An 18,282-nucleotide genomic window follows, 5' to 3' on the forward strand; every position below is an offset into this window, starting at 1 on the left:
GCAGTCACACCGGAATGCCATTCCTGGAGATGAGACTGCTGAAGGCCCAAGCCCACTGTTAGCCACTTTCTTATTTAATGACTATTCAAGTGCGCCGCAGGAACGCTCCAGGGCAGTGACTGCTGGGGCAGGTCATTTGTGAGAGAGGAGAGTCAAGATGCAGTTGACGTTCTGTTTGAGCAGCAACGTTATTTTCCAACACATTGTTATTATCTTTTATACCTCTAGTGTTTACCTTAATGCTTCCGCAGTTTGTATGACTGCTATTTCTACAGACACCTGGAAGAGTTACCGGTTTTGTACCCCAGTTGAAGATGAGAAAACGCTTAGCATCCTTTTTTTTTTTTTTCCTAAACCAGATAATTCTACACAAGAAGGAGGACTTGTTTGGGAAATACTGAATGCTCTTGGCTTTGTTTGCTGACCATGCCCTCCACCAGCTGGAAACACAACGCCCCATTAACACTGACCGTGCCTACTGGTCCCAACTGCATTCTGGTCACTTACATCAACTGGCACAGATTCTAAGAGGTTTGTTACATGTTTTTCAGATCCCCAACATGTAGCACACTTCTTTGTTCTTTGCATTCAGGTGTGCTTCAGTGGCCCTGCTGGTGTTTATGGATATTGGCATACTAAATCCCCCAATGAAAATAGTTTATTTTTTGAAAAAATATAATCTCAATGCTAAGTCCTTTATTTTGTCCAAAAGATGCATTCCCTCTATTTTTCTCTTTTTTATCTTCACAGGTAGGGGAAGTGAATCATTACCTGACATAAAATTGCTGCTAAAATGTTTCCCTGGTGAGAAAAGCCAACCTGTGGGCTAATGTCCTTGTCACCCCTCCTGATCTGTTCTCATTCAGGGTACAGCAGTCTGCCATTCACCGCAGGGATGTCTGTGGTTTCTGCTTCCTCCGTCTCTTATGAAAGAAAATACTGAAGCACTCTAGAACCTGGACACGCATATCATCAGCATGAGGGGGACCTTCATGATTTACTAAGGTGCCTAAGTTATTGTTCTGAATATTTCTCAAGTGCACTCGAAATGCAAAGCCACTACCATCAGAGGGCAGTTCATGGGAACCAAGGGGCGAAATGGTCTCTTCTCACGTCCTTCTCCTAAATGGAGAAAAGGTGATCAAAGCTTGGAGCTTAATAAGGACCAACTCCATTTGAAGAGCCTACTGTAAATTTAGTCCTGATACCTTTTTTTTTTTTTTTTTTTTTTAGTCTTGATAACTTTTACATCTTGCTGCGAACTGACTTCTCCTTTGGACTCCTTTGAGTGGGAAACTGTGGGACTTTAGAACTAGAGGAACCCAACTGCTTTCCTTATATGTCTCCTTCATTCATTCTTTCATTCATTCCTCAAATACTAATTTAATACCTGTGTAACAGGGACAGTATTTCCATTCTCCGTAAATCATGCCGTCCCATGCAAAGGAATCAATGTTATATGTTCCTACAAACGGAGGGCAAATAACGTGATGAGCAGATAGGTCAATGACCAGATAGTCCCTACAGAAACAAAAGTCTCCAAAGCCAGGCCTGTCAAGAGAAAAGAGACACATCGAAATCCCAATGTTCCCTCTGCACATTGAGAGGAAACCTTGGAGATCTGAACCTAAGTCATACTATAAAGGAAATCATGCTCTGATACAAAGGAAGGTTCCACCAGCCGGAAAGAGGATGTAGAGAGCCTTTGGTAGGGAGATGGGGGGGCGGGGCTTGATGTGAGGTCCTGGCTTCACCGCTCAGGCTTGAAGTCTCGAGTTTCAGGTGGGTCGAGGAGGAAGGTGAAGGCAGAAATGGCCCCTGTGCCAACATGGGGCTAGAGGAACAGGTAGAAATGGCCACGTAACTTTATGGGCATGAAGAGGGTGCCTGTAATGGCGCTGAGTCTCCTGCAGCTCCTGTGTGTCCCTGAATGCTTGGAAGACGTGGAAAGGAGGTGACAATATTGGCCGACAAAGTTTTTTTTGGGGGGGGGGGTGTCCAGTAAGTGGGAAAGTGACCTGTACCAAGGGCTGCAAAGAAAACCTCTCAGGCGAGAGGTGTGCCAAGGCCTCAGAGATCTGCAGGGCAGTCAAGAGGCGCAGTGTGGCCCGGTCAGCCTCGAGGGGGTCCCAGCAGCACACGTCGTGACGACGTCATCTGACGGCCAAAGACAAGCTGGACAACACGCCTGGTCAGATGCAAGCACACAGATCTCCCCTTGTCACCAGGGCCTTTGTGCTTTTCTCGCCTAGGCGCCAGCTTGGGAAGGAGGAAGGAGACAGGAGGCAGGTTGCAACTCCCTTGGGCTTTCCCACCCTGTGCCTAGTGCCTGCTTTTTTCCTTCTGGTTTCAGTTTCCTTCTCTGCTGGTCTAGCCCTCACCAGGACCCCAGGCCTACACACACTCAAACTCCCTGATGGGAACCTGATCCAGGTTCAGTTCCAGTCAACCCCTCCTCTTTCTGGGGAATCACTCCTCTTTCCTAACTCTGCTGTGAATAGCAGTTGGCCCAGAGTAATAAAGCTTTTGACGCCCTCACTTCAAAATCTTCTGGGAAGCAGAAGATTGGGGTCACTTGTGTCCATTTCCCTGTCCTGCCGGGGGGACACTTCTCAGCAAGTCTCCTCTCAACACTCCTGCTGGAGTGGGACCAGGTCACATTTCCATGACCCCTGACCTCTGGCAAACTGGACCAGGGGTGGACACTTAACCCAACCTGGGTAATCTTGGGAATGTGTGGACTTTGAAGACTCCAGGGAGGCCCTGGTGGGCACTTGATGGATAATATCTAGTGCTTGATTAAAGGGCCTGCTAGAGTAACTCCCGGTCGAGTCTGGGTGATGACATTTGCCTTAGCTGTACAGCTCTAAATCTATACCCTTAAGGCGGCAGAGGCTGGAAGTTTCTGCCAGGGTGTACTGTACCACACCTGCCCCTAGTTATGCTGGGAACTGCATAACCCTGAGTTGCAGGGGGCTTCCAGCTCTTTGAGGTGGCCCTGCAGACTGTCAGACTAACCAGGTGCACAGAGAAAATGCTGAGCTTGGAGACAGGAAGATTTGTTCACACCTGAGCACCCTTGAGCAGGACTTTGGGGTTTAGAATCTTACATCTGTCAATCAGGGGAATGCTGCGGACCTTCACTGTGTATTCTGATTGGACTCTATCCCTTATAGAAAAGTAAAAACTGACTTAACCCAATGGTGTCTGTGGTCTGCTCTTCCCACCAAACCAAGTTTACCACTGGCTAATCCAGAGGTCAGGCAGCACTTCACACGGAAGTGAAGAAAGCCTGGAACTATTTCTATTATTGTCCCTGGAGCTGCATGGTGTGGGCCAGCTCCACGTGCAGGGGTGGGAAAGGTGCCGGGATGCGGCCAGGCCAGCACCATCTTCTCTTGGATATATGGAGGAGAGGGCTGTGGGAGCTCTGTCAGAGCTCTGTCATCCCCTGAGGCTCCGTGGAGGGGATGCTCCTGTCCCCAGGGCCCAGGCAGCCCACCGAGGGAGTTTACACGGCTTCCCAAGCCTCTGACATCATGGAGAGAAAAGGGAGCGGCACTGGCTGACCTTTGAGTGTGCAGTGAAGCCATCCAGATTCTCTGCGAGAGAAATGGATTTCTGAACTCATTGGCTTTGAAGACTCCATCTGCCACCTGCTCTGGCAAGGTCAGGGGGTGTTGGATGCAGCCCCAAGCAGGCTGCCAGATCTCTGCAGGGCTCAGGGTTCAGTCCTGACCTGGTCCCTCAGCCCCCGGCAGCGAAGAGCTTCTGCCAGGCCAGCCTCCCTTCGTACTAAATCCTAACTACCCCAGATCTTCTCTCTTCTCTTTCTCTCTCATTCATTCTTACACAAATGCTTATGTATATACACACACACACACACACACACACACACACACACACACACATCCAGAGAAGTGCAACTTAATTGCTGTTTTTGTTTTACAGCAGAAAATTGAACGGTTCTTAGTGTATCAGCAACTTATCTTTAAGGCCAAGGAAGACAGGAGAAAGAACAGAACCGAGATACGTGTGTCTATATCCAGTCAAGTCACAAATGACCCCTTCTCCCAGTGGGAGGTCATGGCTCACCAGCATGTGGGGTGTGGGGTACGCCCAACCTTCCTTTTTCCCTCCGTGACCAACATTATCATGTTTCTTTGTGCGACAGTCCCATGAGGACACACAGCAATCCCTCAGAATGTGGGACATACACAGTAATGGTCATAACTGGGAATTTTACTGAGCATTTACTGGGTGCCAGCCATGGTGCTTCACATCCATTAGATTCTTTAATCCTCACAATCACCCTTGTGGGACAGGCACTATTACAGCCACTTTACAGAGGAGAGAAACTGAGATTCAGCAAAAGGGAAAAACAAGCAACTGAGTGGCAGCACAGGGATTTGAACCTAGGTCCATCCACGCCAAAACCGCTCTGCCCACGGCCTCCTCCATCCTGACAGCTGTCAGCAAAGCACGGTCACCCCTCTGACACTGCTTTTCATCTCATCCGGTACCCCTGCCCCAATTCCGCTCATAACATGTTTATTCTTAAAAGGGAAAGTATGGCTTCTCCTCTCAGGATGGATCCGAAGTCCCAGGCATGTACTTCAAAGACACATGAAGCAACAGGGCAGGAAAAGCCTTCCTTGGTTTGCCTTTCATATAAGGGACATTTCATTTCCTTAGTTCTACTGCAACCATTGAGAAAAGACCACTGAATTCGCCGAAGTAATTCTAGCTGCTGTAACAAATGACCCCCAAGTTTCAGTGGTTTAACTCTAAAAACACGTATCTCTCACAAAACTGTCCAACACCGATTTGCAGTAAGCCAAGTGCTCAGGGTTTAAGGCATGGCTCCCGGGCAGCCAGTCAGAGGGTGCTTCCTCCTGGGCAGTGAGGGCAGCCTCCCAGGCCCGCTTTCCACACGTTCCCTCCTGTAACGTGCACGCGCCGTGCTCGGGGCCCTGTGTTCACAGCCCCATCCACAGTCACTCCCTGGCAAGGTCACTGAGACAGAAATGCTTGTGCACACAATCAGGGCTCCTGTCTCAGCCCCACGCCACACCCCTGATCCTCACTCCTTTCCCATTTCCTGTGTCCCGAGAGGCACAGAGCCCTGACAGTCTTTGACACTTCAGGTTACAAATAAGAATGAAAGTCGGCAGTGACTGTAAGGGCGCAAAAAGCCTATCACAAGTGCTCTAACTGCCCCTGCTAGTGACGGGCTCTGGCAGTCCACAGATAGACTCCTCTGAGAATTCCACCAGGAACTGAAGAAGTGATGTGCACCAGTCCCCCGCACTGTGAAGTGGTTCACAGGTTCTATGGTCTCCCGTACGGATTAATTTTGAGCCCAGGAAACAGTCTTCACTTCTACGGCCCAAGGACAGAGGTGTCCTCAAGGAACTGCAAATTAGGAGGGCCCTAGGCTCTCCTTGAGAGACCCTGTCCTGTTCCTCCCCTCCGGCAGGGTCTCCAACAAAGAAAGACTGTCCCTTCATCCCCTGGGCCCTCCTGCCTCTCTATGGCTGCCCTACATGTTTACTTAGACTCTCCTGACTGGCCAGGGCAGCAGAATCCACACTGGCTGAGGCTCTGGTCTTGGCCTCTCAGGATGGCTTTGCAGGGAACAGAGCTGCCTGCTCTGGGAGAGTGAGAGGAAGCTCTCTGCCTGGAACCCACGTTCTCTGGTGTCCCTGTTCCCAGGGGCTCAGGTTCTCTTCGTTTCCCAAGAGCAGGAGGGACTAATCCTTCATGGACAAGCTCATCCAAGCATGACACTTGCTTCCCTGGTGTCCCTGTAGCACTTGATGTAGATGATAACGCTTATGACTGTGCACCTCAGTGATCAGTTTCCATGCCATCCTCTCTCTTATGGTCTATAAGCTCTTCAAGGAGAGGAAAGGTTTCTTACATCTATATTTTCTCTATCTAATATGGCATTTGCCCCACAGAAATGTCACTTAGAGAATGCAATTTATTTCTGAGAGAATGAGTTAGTAAATAAAAAAGAGGGTGAGTCACTGAGTAAGGATGAATGGGGGAAGAATAAATGAGAAGGAAAGGATGGGGGAGTGAGTGAATGAATGAGGGTGGGAGGCAGAACCACGGCCCACTGCCTCCAAGTATCCACTCTCTTCTTCTACCTTGCAACGAGAATCCTGCTTTTTCAGTTGGGCACATTGCCACCGACAAAAAGAATACACTTCCTACCCTCCCTTGCAACCATACATGTCTGTATGACTAAGTTCTGTGACTAATTTAAATGGAAGTAGCAGTGTTGCATAAGACATCAAGGAAAACCCTTTAAAAAGGAATGTGTATGCTTTTGGCTCTTGTCTTCACCTTTCTATGGCCTGGGAGATATGTGATGGTTGGCGCTTAGCAGCCATGTTGCTCAATGAGGTGACCTCAAAAAAACCAACCAAACAAAAAAAAAACACCTCACACTGGGACAGGGAAGCAGAAAGACAGAAGTCTAGATCTCTGTCAGCCACAGAGCCACTTTAACAGCCTAGACAACCTTCCTAGACAACCTTCCTCTGGACCTTTTTTATGTAAGAGAGAAATAAATTTCCATTTCACTTGTTATTTTGTGGTTTGTTGACTTGGGGGTTTTTATCATATACAGTTGATACTAACCAGTTTGCCCAGAATCACAGGTTCATGCTACGACCAGTCTCAGAATCCATGCTTCCTCTCTCCCGGTCTCAAGTTTTTTCTGATGCTAGCTGTAAGTCACTCTATGACGGCCTGGACCTCCACACTCACTCAGATCCTGCAGGTGTCCTCCAAATGTCAACCCAAAGCCATAACATGAAATAAGAGGATCTTGATCTTTTTTGAAAACAATCAAAGTAACAGATGATCCCTGATCAATGTTCAAAACATACCAGACTGGCAGGGAGCACAGACTCAATCTCAGATTGAATGCAATACCCAGCAAGCGGTCCCAGGAAATGCAACCAGGGAAACACATCGATGACCATAGACCGTGGTACACTCACATTTTTGGTGGCTCCTGCATTTCAACAGTGAAGCATTTATTCCTCTGCAAAGAGGAGCACGTGGGAGTAGGGTCTTACCTCCACCAGGGAATGCCAGTGTGCAATGGGCTTGCGCGGATACGACAACATCTCACTCCAGTGGTCTCTGCCCAGCCTCTCGGCTTCGTTGCCTACTTGACACACGCCGATGATCTCATTGTGACCTACACTGTGAAAACGGTGCACAATAGTTTTTTCCTGAAATTTTGGTATGTAAGAGCAGCAACTACTCAGTTAAACTGACAGAGGAATTAGGGAAGGGGTGGTCCTTTTCATTCCCTAATTTAAAACTACAGGCCAAGCTTAATAGCCACTAAGACTCGGGTTACAATATTTCACTCGGGGCACAGAAAGGAAGACCAGAATCTGGCCCTCACACGGCTCAGCTGTTGGAACACTGGTGTGGCTTAGCTTGTTCCCAAGAACCTGTGTTGGAAGAACTCCCTGCTGCATGCAAAGGCTGTCACCTCTGGTTCTGGAACAAGATTGACCTCAGGCCTCCAAATCCATGTAATGAAAAGGGGGCCATCTGGAAAGAGTTTCTTGCACTAATGGCTGCTTCATTCCTGCAAGAGGGAACCAAGTATGGGTAAGGGAGAAGCTCTGAGTCTGTCAGCTGTAGCCTTGAGCTCACAAAGGGGGCAGAATGGAGGAGGCTCCTGGATCATCTTGCAACCCCTCTCTTTAGAGAACATGTTGTCTTTTTGTGCTCTTCCCTCCTTCCTTGCAAGCCCAGCTTTGCTTCTTTGACCCAACTTGAGTTCCCTACTGCAGAAATACTCAGCTCCTTTAATACTTAGCTATATTTCTGAAACATCCCTGGGTAGATCTCTGCCTTGGACCATTTCTTTTTTCCTTAACGGTTTTTGGTTAGAAGTCCTTTGCATATATCCAGAATGACATGGCCCATCCTTTAACTCTCTGGGATCCAAATTCACAGACTTCTTCTCTTTCTTTTTCCTTCCTACAAGGATGAGGGATTTTTCTCCTATTTGTGTATAGGGAGCAAGGGGGAGACAAGGGTGGGGAAGCAGTGTGAAGGATATTGGATTCTATGCTCATTAAAATCAGTTGCATGCAGAAGCCCCATGAATTCTGCCATGGATTTTTCCAGGCCAGATTCATGAGTTTACTGAGAATTAAATTGAAGCAGAGCTCACATAATCAGATTTGTCGATGCGGGAAACTTGGCAATAGCTTGAAAAATACTGGCCCAGCCTTCCACGGCTGGTGGGCAATGTCCCCTCCTGTGGCCCGACACTATTTGTGTTGTGTGTCGTCCAGAGGAGACAAGATGAGGTCTACTGCCCAGCGTGGGCTATCACACCCATGGGCAGCTGAGCCAACCCACGTGCCCCCTGGGTTGCAAGACGATTATGCTTCACCCAGGCATCTCTGGAAAGAGTGTTCAGGGCATTGAGGCTGCCTTACTGACATTTCAGGGGTCTGTGGGAAAATTTTCAGCTGCAAATAATACTGTAAGATATTAGAAGTCAGACTTTTTTTTGTTTTTTTTATAATTGTGCCCAGACCATGTGGGAGGTTTCCAATTAAAAACAGACTTTGCATTTCAGTCTAATGACTAGTTTAACATGTATAATTCCCTGTTGGTACTTCCTTTGCATATTAAAATGACTGTTTTTCAAATCTGTCCTTTAAATACACAATTGGCTACAATGCAGGCTATAAATATCTCTTCTGTGCTGTATTAATTAGAAAGTCGAGCATCTTATACATTTTAATGTACCCTGTCATCCATACTGACTCTAGCATTTTCAAGAGAACATTTCTGTGTTTGCTTTCAGACTTACGTGGATAGAAACGATCTTTATTAAACACATAGGGAGAAGAAAAAAAAAAAAAGAACAAAATTATGTATTTAGAAATGTTGATGGTCTGGCTAAGGTAATCATTCTGCTGTTTTGAGTGGAATCTTTCTGATAAAGGCCAGGTAGGATTGCCAGAGAGAAGATTATGATCTGTGGGGTCACAGTTCCCTAAGGTGAGATTCTGAGGGGTGTACAGGGATGGAGAGGGGAAGAAGTAGAGGAGGGAGGAGAATGTAGGAGGAGAAAGAAAGAAGAAATGGGAGAGCTTAGAGGCACTTTGGTAATCTGACTCTACCCCATTGCTTGTAAAATGGTGACTCCTTGTCAATCAGCTCTCAGAGTCTCACCTGACCCTCCTCCTGTGGCTGCACTAAGACACCAGCTAAGAGTCCACAGCTGGCACCCCCGGGCCCCAACCCTGGGCATAGTGGACTTGCAATGAGAAGCAGCTCTAGGCCTCTCACCGGTCGTAGTCCATGACCGCTATGGACAAGTAGATTTGGTCAATATTCTCGGGAGGGACGTCAAAGACTATGGCTTCGTTGTAAACAGGGTTCAGAGTGTTCCTCTTGGTGGACGTTTTCCTCTTCTTCAATCGTCTGCCATCAGACATCAATGAGACTTTCACGTAGGGATCTGTACAGACCATGAGAAGCAGAGGTACTGTGAGGATACATGCGTATCTAGGCCAGCAGTTTCGTCACGGCAGACTTTCAAGGACCATGGTACGCAGAACCCCTTTACCTGCCTGTGGACTGGAGTGTGAGGATTTTAATTAACATGATGTCTGGGCAGGGACTGGAGTTGGGATAACTGAGTCATTCATTCAGGAAAAAGCACAGGACTCTCTCCCCTCAAAATGAGTGGAATTTAAAAATAGTGTGAAAACATGTTACCGAATTAGATTAGGATCCAGGACCTGCTTGGCTGTCACAGGAAGGGAAATGCAAAGCCATTTCCAAAGCATGGGGAAACAGGCTGCAGGGCCTGACTTGCAGCCACCTCGGGGAATCTTTTTCTAAAAACTAGGTCTTTAGGAAAGGGACAAGCTAAATTCCTAGAGGACTGGGAAAACTTGGGGTGCGGGTGGGTTTCCTTCAGGGCAGGGGCCTCAAGCCCTAGAGCTGCCTGCAGTCGGGGTGCAAAGGGAGAAGCAGTTCAGCGGGGAGAGAAAGGACACAGGCTTGCTTGTGGGGCCATGCTGGGAGGGGGTGACAGGTGGCAAGGCTGGACTCTGCTTCAGGTGGAACTTCCTTGGTTTCACCTCACTATTCTGCTCAGTGGGGAGTCCTTCTTGCTTCGCCTGCCTAACCACATGCTGCTCTGACACCCATACACTGTCTGGGGCGACTTAGAGGGCCAGAAGAGGCCATATCTTTTTTTCTGCTTGAATAAAACACTGGCATCCAGGAAGCAAAATATATTGCATCTGTTGATTTCAGTGACCAAAAGCCAGTGAACTGGGGGTTTTGCGACCACATTTTGGGAGCCCCTGAAGAGATGGCTTGTGAACTTGTATAAAAGCAACTGCATATCAGGGTATTTTCTGTTAGGGTTTAGAATTTAAGGCTACATGCTTGATTCACTGGAAAAACCAAACTGCATAGTTCACTGATGGACCTTTTATAGAAGGATATTGGATATCAATCTTCTAAAAGCCTGAGGTGATGGTGATTGCTTGTATGTGAGGAAGGACCCAATTAGATAAGCTATATCAGCATGTGCAAACTGTAGGTCCAGTCCACAATTATGTGAAGGAGAAGACCTAAGAGAGAACAATGGTAATAATAATGAGAGCTAACACTGAGGAGCATTTAGTGTGTGCCAGGCACCGTTCTTAGGTGTCATATGTGCTAACTCACTTAATCCTGTAACGACCAAAAGAGCCAGATACTATTATTGTCCTCATTTTTACAGAGGGGGAATCTAAAGCCCAGAGAGATTAAGTGACTTGCCCAAGGTCACACAGCTATTAGGTCTAGGACTAGGATTAAATTTAGGCAGTTTGGTTCCAAAGTCCGTGCACTTTATTACTCTACTGGAAGCTTCATGAGGTGCTACATAAGAACGTAGGAAGAAATCTGCATTTGAGCTTGTCCCACCTGATGCTCCCGTTATGTCCATTGCCTTTAAATTCCTTGCTTTTATAATGGTAATGGTCAGCCTGCCAGCCGTGGGAAGATAGCAGAGGGAAAACATCAGCTCTCCAAGATCCACGTTGTCCTGTTGAGAGAGCACAAACTGAAGCATTAGAAAGTGTCCTCAGCCTGGCGCACACAGAAGCAGGGCCAGGGCAGCATTGCAAGGGGCCGCACTGCTCCTTCCCTTCAGGTAATCAATCAGATGAAGGAGACTAAATGACTGCACTTCAGGAGCACCATCCCTAAGGAAGCACACTCATCTTTAAACGGCAGAGCTGTGGACACCATCCAGGGTTCTGCCCCTCTATCCAGCTACCTGCAGCCCTGCACAGCATCACACAGGTCCCACGGCCCACAGCAGCCCCCAGAGCAGAAGCCCCCAAAGCCTTAACTATCCCCTACAGAGCCCCCCGTGTGGCTCCACTCATATCCCCATCACATCCACTCAGAGCCCGCAGGACAAAGCTACACAAGAGCTGCCCCACAGTGCTGGGCTGCCCCACCGGCAGCCCAGACAGGCTCTGCACACAGCCCACCCATAGCCTCGTGCACTCTCTCAGACAGGTCTCCGTACAGCCCCTTGGAGACTCCCAACCCCCATTTCCTACATAGCTTTTCCCCCCCAGTTTTACCCACAGGTCTCACATAGCCCGCAAAGTCCTCCAGTCACCGTCCATGTGCATTCTTCCCCTATAGCTCCACACACCTCCCTACAGAGACCCCCCCACCCCAAGTTTGCTGCAATACCTCCGTACACTCCTGCAAACACTCCCCATCCCAGCACGTGCACGCGCACGCACACACACACCCCTCCACCCACCAGAGCACCGCACGCAACCTGGTCACATGCAGCTTGTGCAGACCAGCACGTGGCTCCACTGGACCCTGCAAACACCTAGTCCCTACAGGGCTCTCGACGAAGACCCTGCAGCAGCCTGAGAGTGGCAGCCCGTGACAGCCCTGGACACATCTGGACACCTGCCCAGCCCCTGCGCAGTCTCCAGGCAGGAAGAGAGAGGTGGGGACCCAGACCCCACAGGCCCCCAACGCCTGACCCCGCTGGCTCCCACTTTGCTGCAGCTCTTGCCTTCTCTCGATGTGTTTCTAAGAAGCCCCATTTCCCTCTGCAGGGGAAAACATCTCCTGGGGTAGTGTGCAGTCATTCAAATAGGTCAGAAGACACAATTCTCTTTCTCCTTTTTAGCCCAGGGAAAGTATAACCAGAAAGGAAAAAAAAAAAAGCCAGTTCATTTAGTTTCAATTTCTGTGATACCTGAGGTTATCGAGCTGGGTGTCTGTGTCTAATTAATACAGTTGCATACTGACAATGCTCTGGGGAGTCCGGTTTTTGCCCACAACATCCACAGCCTCCCCTCCCCTCCTTGATTCTCCAAGGATGCTACTATTTTTAGAAGCACAGATTGAGCTCTGTAAGGTCACCTCGCCCAACCTCCCTCCTTGACCGCTTCTGCAGGAGGATGAGGCGAAGGGAGTCTGTTTAGTCGCTAAGGCAGATGGATCGCTCTGTGTCCTCGAGCTCTCCCTGCTTCATGTAAATAAATGACCTCTCCTCGCAAGCATGCCAGGCTCTTCTGGTTCCTGGAGCCCTAATATCAACAGACCCAGGTAGCTGGGCCTTTCCCCCTGGGGTGGAGGTGTCACATGGGGCAGGTGCTGGACTGCTTTGTGCTCCTGGGTTCCCAACTGCAGGAGTAGGGTCTGCTGTTACTGAAGGCTCTGACCCAGCTTCCTGCTGGTGGCGAAGGAGAAAGAGCAGGGACAGCTGTCCCCATAAATTATCTTTCCCCCTCTATACTCCCTGGCCTATTCCTTTGCCCTTGGACCTTTCCTGTGTGCCTTAAGCAGAAAGGCCCAGACACGTGTTCTTCTCAGAGGACTTTTCACTGCACCTGGCTCAAGCCCCCTCTCCTCTCATCCTGCCCTAATAATCTTGGTTTTACACAGTAAAACAGGAGCAACCAAAACCATGCCTAAGAAGCTTCATCATCATTTTTGCGGCATACATTTTCTGAGGGCCCACACCGCACAGGCTCTGTAGGGCTCAAGATGTGACGATGCAGTCCCTGCCCTCAAGACCAAGGCACATAACTGAATGTAACGTGTCAAGCTACTTTTGCCCTAAGTACATTTTTCCCCAACGTAAACTTCATTCATAAATATTTATATGATATTGCTGTTTGCTCACGAGTTAAAAGGAAAAAAAACTGCGCTTCAGATTTGGTCATATATTCAGAATATGAACTAGGGCAAAAGTCCACTTTCGTACTTAAAAAACCCTGAGCAAATTAAAGAAAGATTTATTAAGGGGAAAATGCTTGGTTTGATTTCCAAGTGTTTTAAAAATAAATCATTTAAAATTATCTAAATTATGAAGGTAAAAATGATAAAACTCAAATACAAAAGTTTTTAAGTATAATCGTAAAATATGTCCTTTTCTTATGTACATACCACCTAAGTCACGCCTTTCCCCAGAGTAACACTGTGGATAATCACGCACATTTTCCTTTTCATCCATCATCCATCCGTCCATTCATTTATTCACTTATTCTTCTAACATTTGCTGTTGATGTGGCTGCCGAACACTGCTCTCGTCCAGGTGCTGAGAGCTGTTTTTGCCGTGGTGAACAACAGATGTGGTCCCCTGAGAAGTGATGGACTTGCTGGGATACGGAACAGAAGCTGACGGCACCTAATTCAGCTGATGCTGATTTGGGGTGAAGGATCTGTAGATATGGATGTTTATAAACATTCCTTAATTCAGTGGTTCTCAACCAGGAGCAATTTTGCTCCCCTAGGGCACATTTGGCATTATTTATAATTGTCACAACTGGGGAGGCAGTTGTGTTACTGACGTCTCGTAGGTAGAGTCCAGGGATGCTGCTAAACATCTTAAAATGCACAGGGAAGCCCCTCACTACAATGAATTATCTGGTCCAAAATGTCAATAGTGCCAAGGTTGAGAAACTCTGTCTTATACAGAGGTGCTTATATTGTTAGTAAAAATTTTTCCAGAATGCTGATAAAAGTCAAATACGAAAGAGTCGTGGAGTGTTTGGCTTCTTTTCCAGCTTGACAGAAATTAGATATGCAGAGGTGCCCTGGGGGGTACAAGGGGAAGGAAAATGTCACACAAAGAAATGCTTCATTTGCTCCTGCTTTGTGTGGCCAAGTTCCGTATTGTTGGCAAGATATATATATAGGGAATTTATAGCAAGTGTGTGTGTGTGAATTCTCTACCTGCCAATCTGTAAACTCTTTCTGTGGCATGTTTGCCTGTAGTGGTCTACGATAGCTCTAGTTTTTGTCTAACTAGCACACTTTTGCTTTCCTGTTCTTGGGTTCTTCTGGTGAAGTCCTTCCGAGTTCCATGAAGCTCTGGAAGGGCTGCTGCAGGAATTCAGACTGACCAAAATATTCATGCCCCTGTCCACTATTGTCTGTTCAGGGGTGAGTATGTAACCCAAGCAGGGAGATTTAGTCTTCCCTGGGACTGAAAACATCAATATTGAGAAAGAGAAATTTTAATTTTATTGGGGTTATTCACTGGAAAGATATGAAATTAGAATTGTTGTAAGGTTCTTGTACTGTATATACTATAAGTAGTAATAATATCACTTTAAGTTAGGCTGTGTATATTAAAGACATATACTATAAACCCAAAAGAAATGACTAAAATAATACAAGGATTTATAGTTAATAAGCCAACAAAAGAGATAAGATACATGCTTTAAAAATATTAAGTTGATCCAAAAGAAGGCAGAAAAAACTGAAAAGGGAATAAGACCAGAAGAGACAAATATGATAGAAATAGAAAACAAATAGTAAGCTGGTAAATTTCAACTCAACTATTCCAATAATTACATTAAATATAAAAGATCTAAGCATCAAAATAAAAGCAAAGATTAATTCAATAAAATAGCAAGACCCAATATTATGCTCTCTACAAGACATTTAAATACAAAGATATAAGTATATTAAAAGTAAAAGAATAAAAAAAGATACGCTACACTAACACTAATAAAAAGAAATCTGCAGTGGTTAAATTAATATCACACAAAGTATAGGTAAGAGCAATGAATATTACCAGGGACAAAAAGGGTCATTTCACTATGATAAAGGGGTCAATTCATCAAAAGCACATAACAATTCTAAATATTTATGTACTTTATAGCATACTGTCAGAATACATAAAGCAAAAACGGATAGAATTGTGAGGATAAACAAGTTGTAGTCAGAGATTTGAATACTTGAACAATACTATCAACTAACTTGGCCTAATTAGGGGCATTAAAGAAACACCCTACCAAACAGCAATAGAATACACATTCTTTTCAAGTGTACCCAGAACACGGAACAAGATAGACCGTATTACGGGCCACAAAACAAGTCTCAATTAAATATGAGAAGATTCAAAGTATATTTTCTGGTTGCAATGGAAATGAATTAGAAATCAATAACAAAAAGATATCTGCAAAATCTCTAAATATTTGGGAACTAAGTAACTTCTAAATAACCCATGGATCAAAAGGGAAATCAAAAGAGAAATTACAAAGTATTTCGAACTAAACTGAAATGAAAAAACAACAAAAATTTGTGGATACAGCTAAAGCAGTACTCAGAGGGAAATTTATACCACTAAAATGCTTATACTACACAAGGAGAAAAGTGTCAATTCACTGGCCACCGCTTCCACTTCAAGAAACCAGCAAATAAAAACAAATTAAAAGCAAAATAAGCAAAAGAAAGGAAATAATAAATATTAGATAGAATAATGTAAAGATGTATATTTTAAACCATAGAGTAGCCACCTAAAGAACCAGTAAGTACATGTAATAAGCCATTACTGGAGATAAACTGTAACCATAAAAATACTCAATTCAAAAAAAGGCAGGAAATAAAGAAGAAAAAAAGAAAGTACAGGTGGAACAAATAGAAAAGACAGATTTAAACACCACCATATTGATAATTACTTTAAATGTATATACCTGATAACTTCAATTGAAAGGACATAAATTTTCTGATAGGATCATAAAGCAAGACCCAACTACATATGCTGTCAACAGGGAATCCACTTAAAATATGACAGGGGACTTCCCTGGTGGTGCAGTGGTTAAGACTCCACGCTCCCAGTGCAGGGGGCCCAGGTTCAATCCTTGGTCCAGGAAATAGAGCCCACATTCATGCCGCAACTAAGAGTTCGCACGCCACAACTAAGGAGCCTGGGAGCTGCAACTAAGGAGCCCGTCGGCCGCAACTAAGAAGCCCACATGCCCAACTAAGGAGCTGGTGAGCCGCGACTAAGGAGCCTGCCTGCTGCAACTAAGACCCGGTGCAGCCAAATAAATAAATTAACTAAAAAATATATGACGACAAAGATAGGTTTAAAGGAGGAAAAAATTAGGCCATGTAAACGAAGCTGGAGTGGATATATTAATATCAAGAAGATTTCAGAGCAAGGAATATTACCAGGGAGGAAGGGAATATTTCATTGACCAAGGCTAAAATCATCAAGAGGGCATAATCTTAAATGCATATGTTTCTAATAACAGAACTTCAAAATATATTAAACAAATCTGATGGAATTAAGAGGAGAAACAGGCAAACCCACAAGTGGAGTTAAGAGATTCCAACACTGTCTATCAGTAATTCATTGAACAAGGAAGCAGAAAAGAAGTAAGGATATAAAAGACTTTAACAGTATTATTGACCAACCTGACCTAACTGATATTTACTCTACCTATTAATACTCCATCAAACAACAGCAAAATGCACATTCTTTTCAAATATACACTAAACATTCAGCAAGATAAATCATATTCTGGGTCATTAAAAAATTCTCATTAAATCCAAAATGAATGAAATCATAAAATTAAACAATACTCTTCTAAATTACCTATAGATCAAAGAAAAAAATCATAAGGGATATTAAAGATTTTTTTTTTTTTTTTTTGGCAGTACGCGGGCCTCTCACTGCTGCGGCCTCTCCCATTGCGGAGCACAGGCTCAGCGGCCATGGCTCACGGGCCCAGCCGCTCCGCGGCATGTGGGATTTTCCCGGACCGGGGCACGAACCCGTGTCCCCTGCATCGGCAGGCAGACTCTCAACCACTGCGCCACCAGGGAAGCCCTTAAAGATTATTTTGAACCAAATGGTAGTGGTTACATGACTATATACATGTGACAAAACTTGTACACTTAAAATTTGTTAATTTTACTGTATGTAAATTAATGGGGATTAAAAAATTCTGAAAAGACATTTTACAGAGGACTGTATTTTTGTCTTCTAGTTTTACTGTCCTGAATTCACAGAATATGTCTTGATGGTTTTAACCGCTGAAAAAATTATCCTATACTATCCCATTCATTTGTGCTCAAATATGTCTGAAAATAATGCCTAGGCTCTACTTGTAGGGGACATATTTCTATATGTCTATTAAATCAAGCTTGTTAATTTTGTATCCAAATCTTCTTCCTCTTGGAATTTATTATGATTTTGTCCTTTAAAATATGGTTTCTTCCCATTCTACTGTTTCACAGCCAAATTATTAGCAAACATTTAAACTATGGTTAAAATATTTATTTCTCTGCTCACTGCAGTTTCATAAAACCCATGTCATCCCCCACTCTTAGATACATTTTTCATTTTCCTTGTGTATGTCCTTGAGTACTGTTTTTCCAGGGAGGGTTCACAGGTAGTTAAAGTAATCTTTATTATGCTCTTATTCTTTTATTTTTTTTTTAATAAAATTATTTTTGGCTGTGTTGGGTCTTCGTTACTGCTCGCAGGCTTTCTCTAGTTGTGGCAATCAGGGGCTACTCTTTGTTGCGGTGTGCGGGCTTTTCATTGCGGTGGCTTCTCTTGTTGCAGAGCACGGGCTCTAGGCATGTGGGCTTCAGTAGTTGTGGCTCACGGGCTCTAGAGTGCAGACTCAGTAGTTGTGGTGCACGGGCTTAGTTGCTCCGTGGCATGTGGGATCTTCCTGGACCAGGGCTCGAACCCATGTCCCCGTATTGGCAGGCAGATTCTTGCCACCAGGGAAGTCCCTGTGCTCTAATTCTTAAAAGAAAGTTAGCTGGGCACAGAATTTAGGTTAAAATTATTTTACCTTAGAACCTTTTATTTTGTCACAATATATTCTAGTACTTCATGTTCCAGCTAGGGTGTTTGATGCCATTCTTTTGTACATTTTTTTCCCTCAAGGAGGTTTTAAGATTGTCTTTTTGTACTTTTACTTT

General features: G+C 45.3%; 1 protein-coding gene across 5 annotated transcripts in view; it reads right to left on the bottom strand.

Moving 5' to 3' along the window:
- The window catches only part of SYT9 (synaptotagmin 9), a gene marked incomplete at its 5' end in the record, with an annotated part of 266,692 nt that overhangs the window by 116,013 nt on the left and 132,397 nt on the right, over nucleotides 1-18,282 (bottom strand). For 3 of the 5 annotated variants that reach the window (XM_079930574.1, XM_079930573.1, XM_079930572.1), the window contains 3 exons: nucleotides 7,095-7,224; nucleotides 9,349-9,520; nucleotides 10,987-11,107. In XM_079930574.1, the coding sequence (XP_079786700.1) occupies nucleotides 7,095-7,224; nucleotides 9,349-9,520; nucleotides 10,987-11,107 (423 nt within the window). Of the gene's footprint in view, nucleotides 1-5,223; nucleotides 7,225-9,348; nucleotides 9,521-10,986; nucleotides 11,108-18,282 lie in introns of those variants that run through there. The other 2 variants (XM_079930571.1, XM_079930575.1) reach the window with 1 other exon arrangement.

Source organism: Stenella coeruleoalba (assembly GCF_951394435.1).
Source record: "Stenella coeruleoalba genome assembly, chromosome: 8".
NCBI classification, from domain to species: domain Eukaryota; kingdom Metazoa; phylum Chordata; class Mammalia; order Artiodactyla; family Delphinidae; genus Stenella; species Stenella coeruleoalba.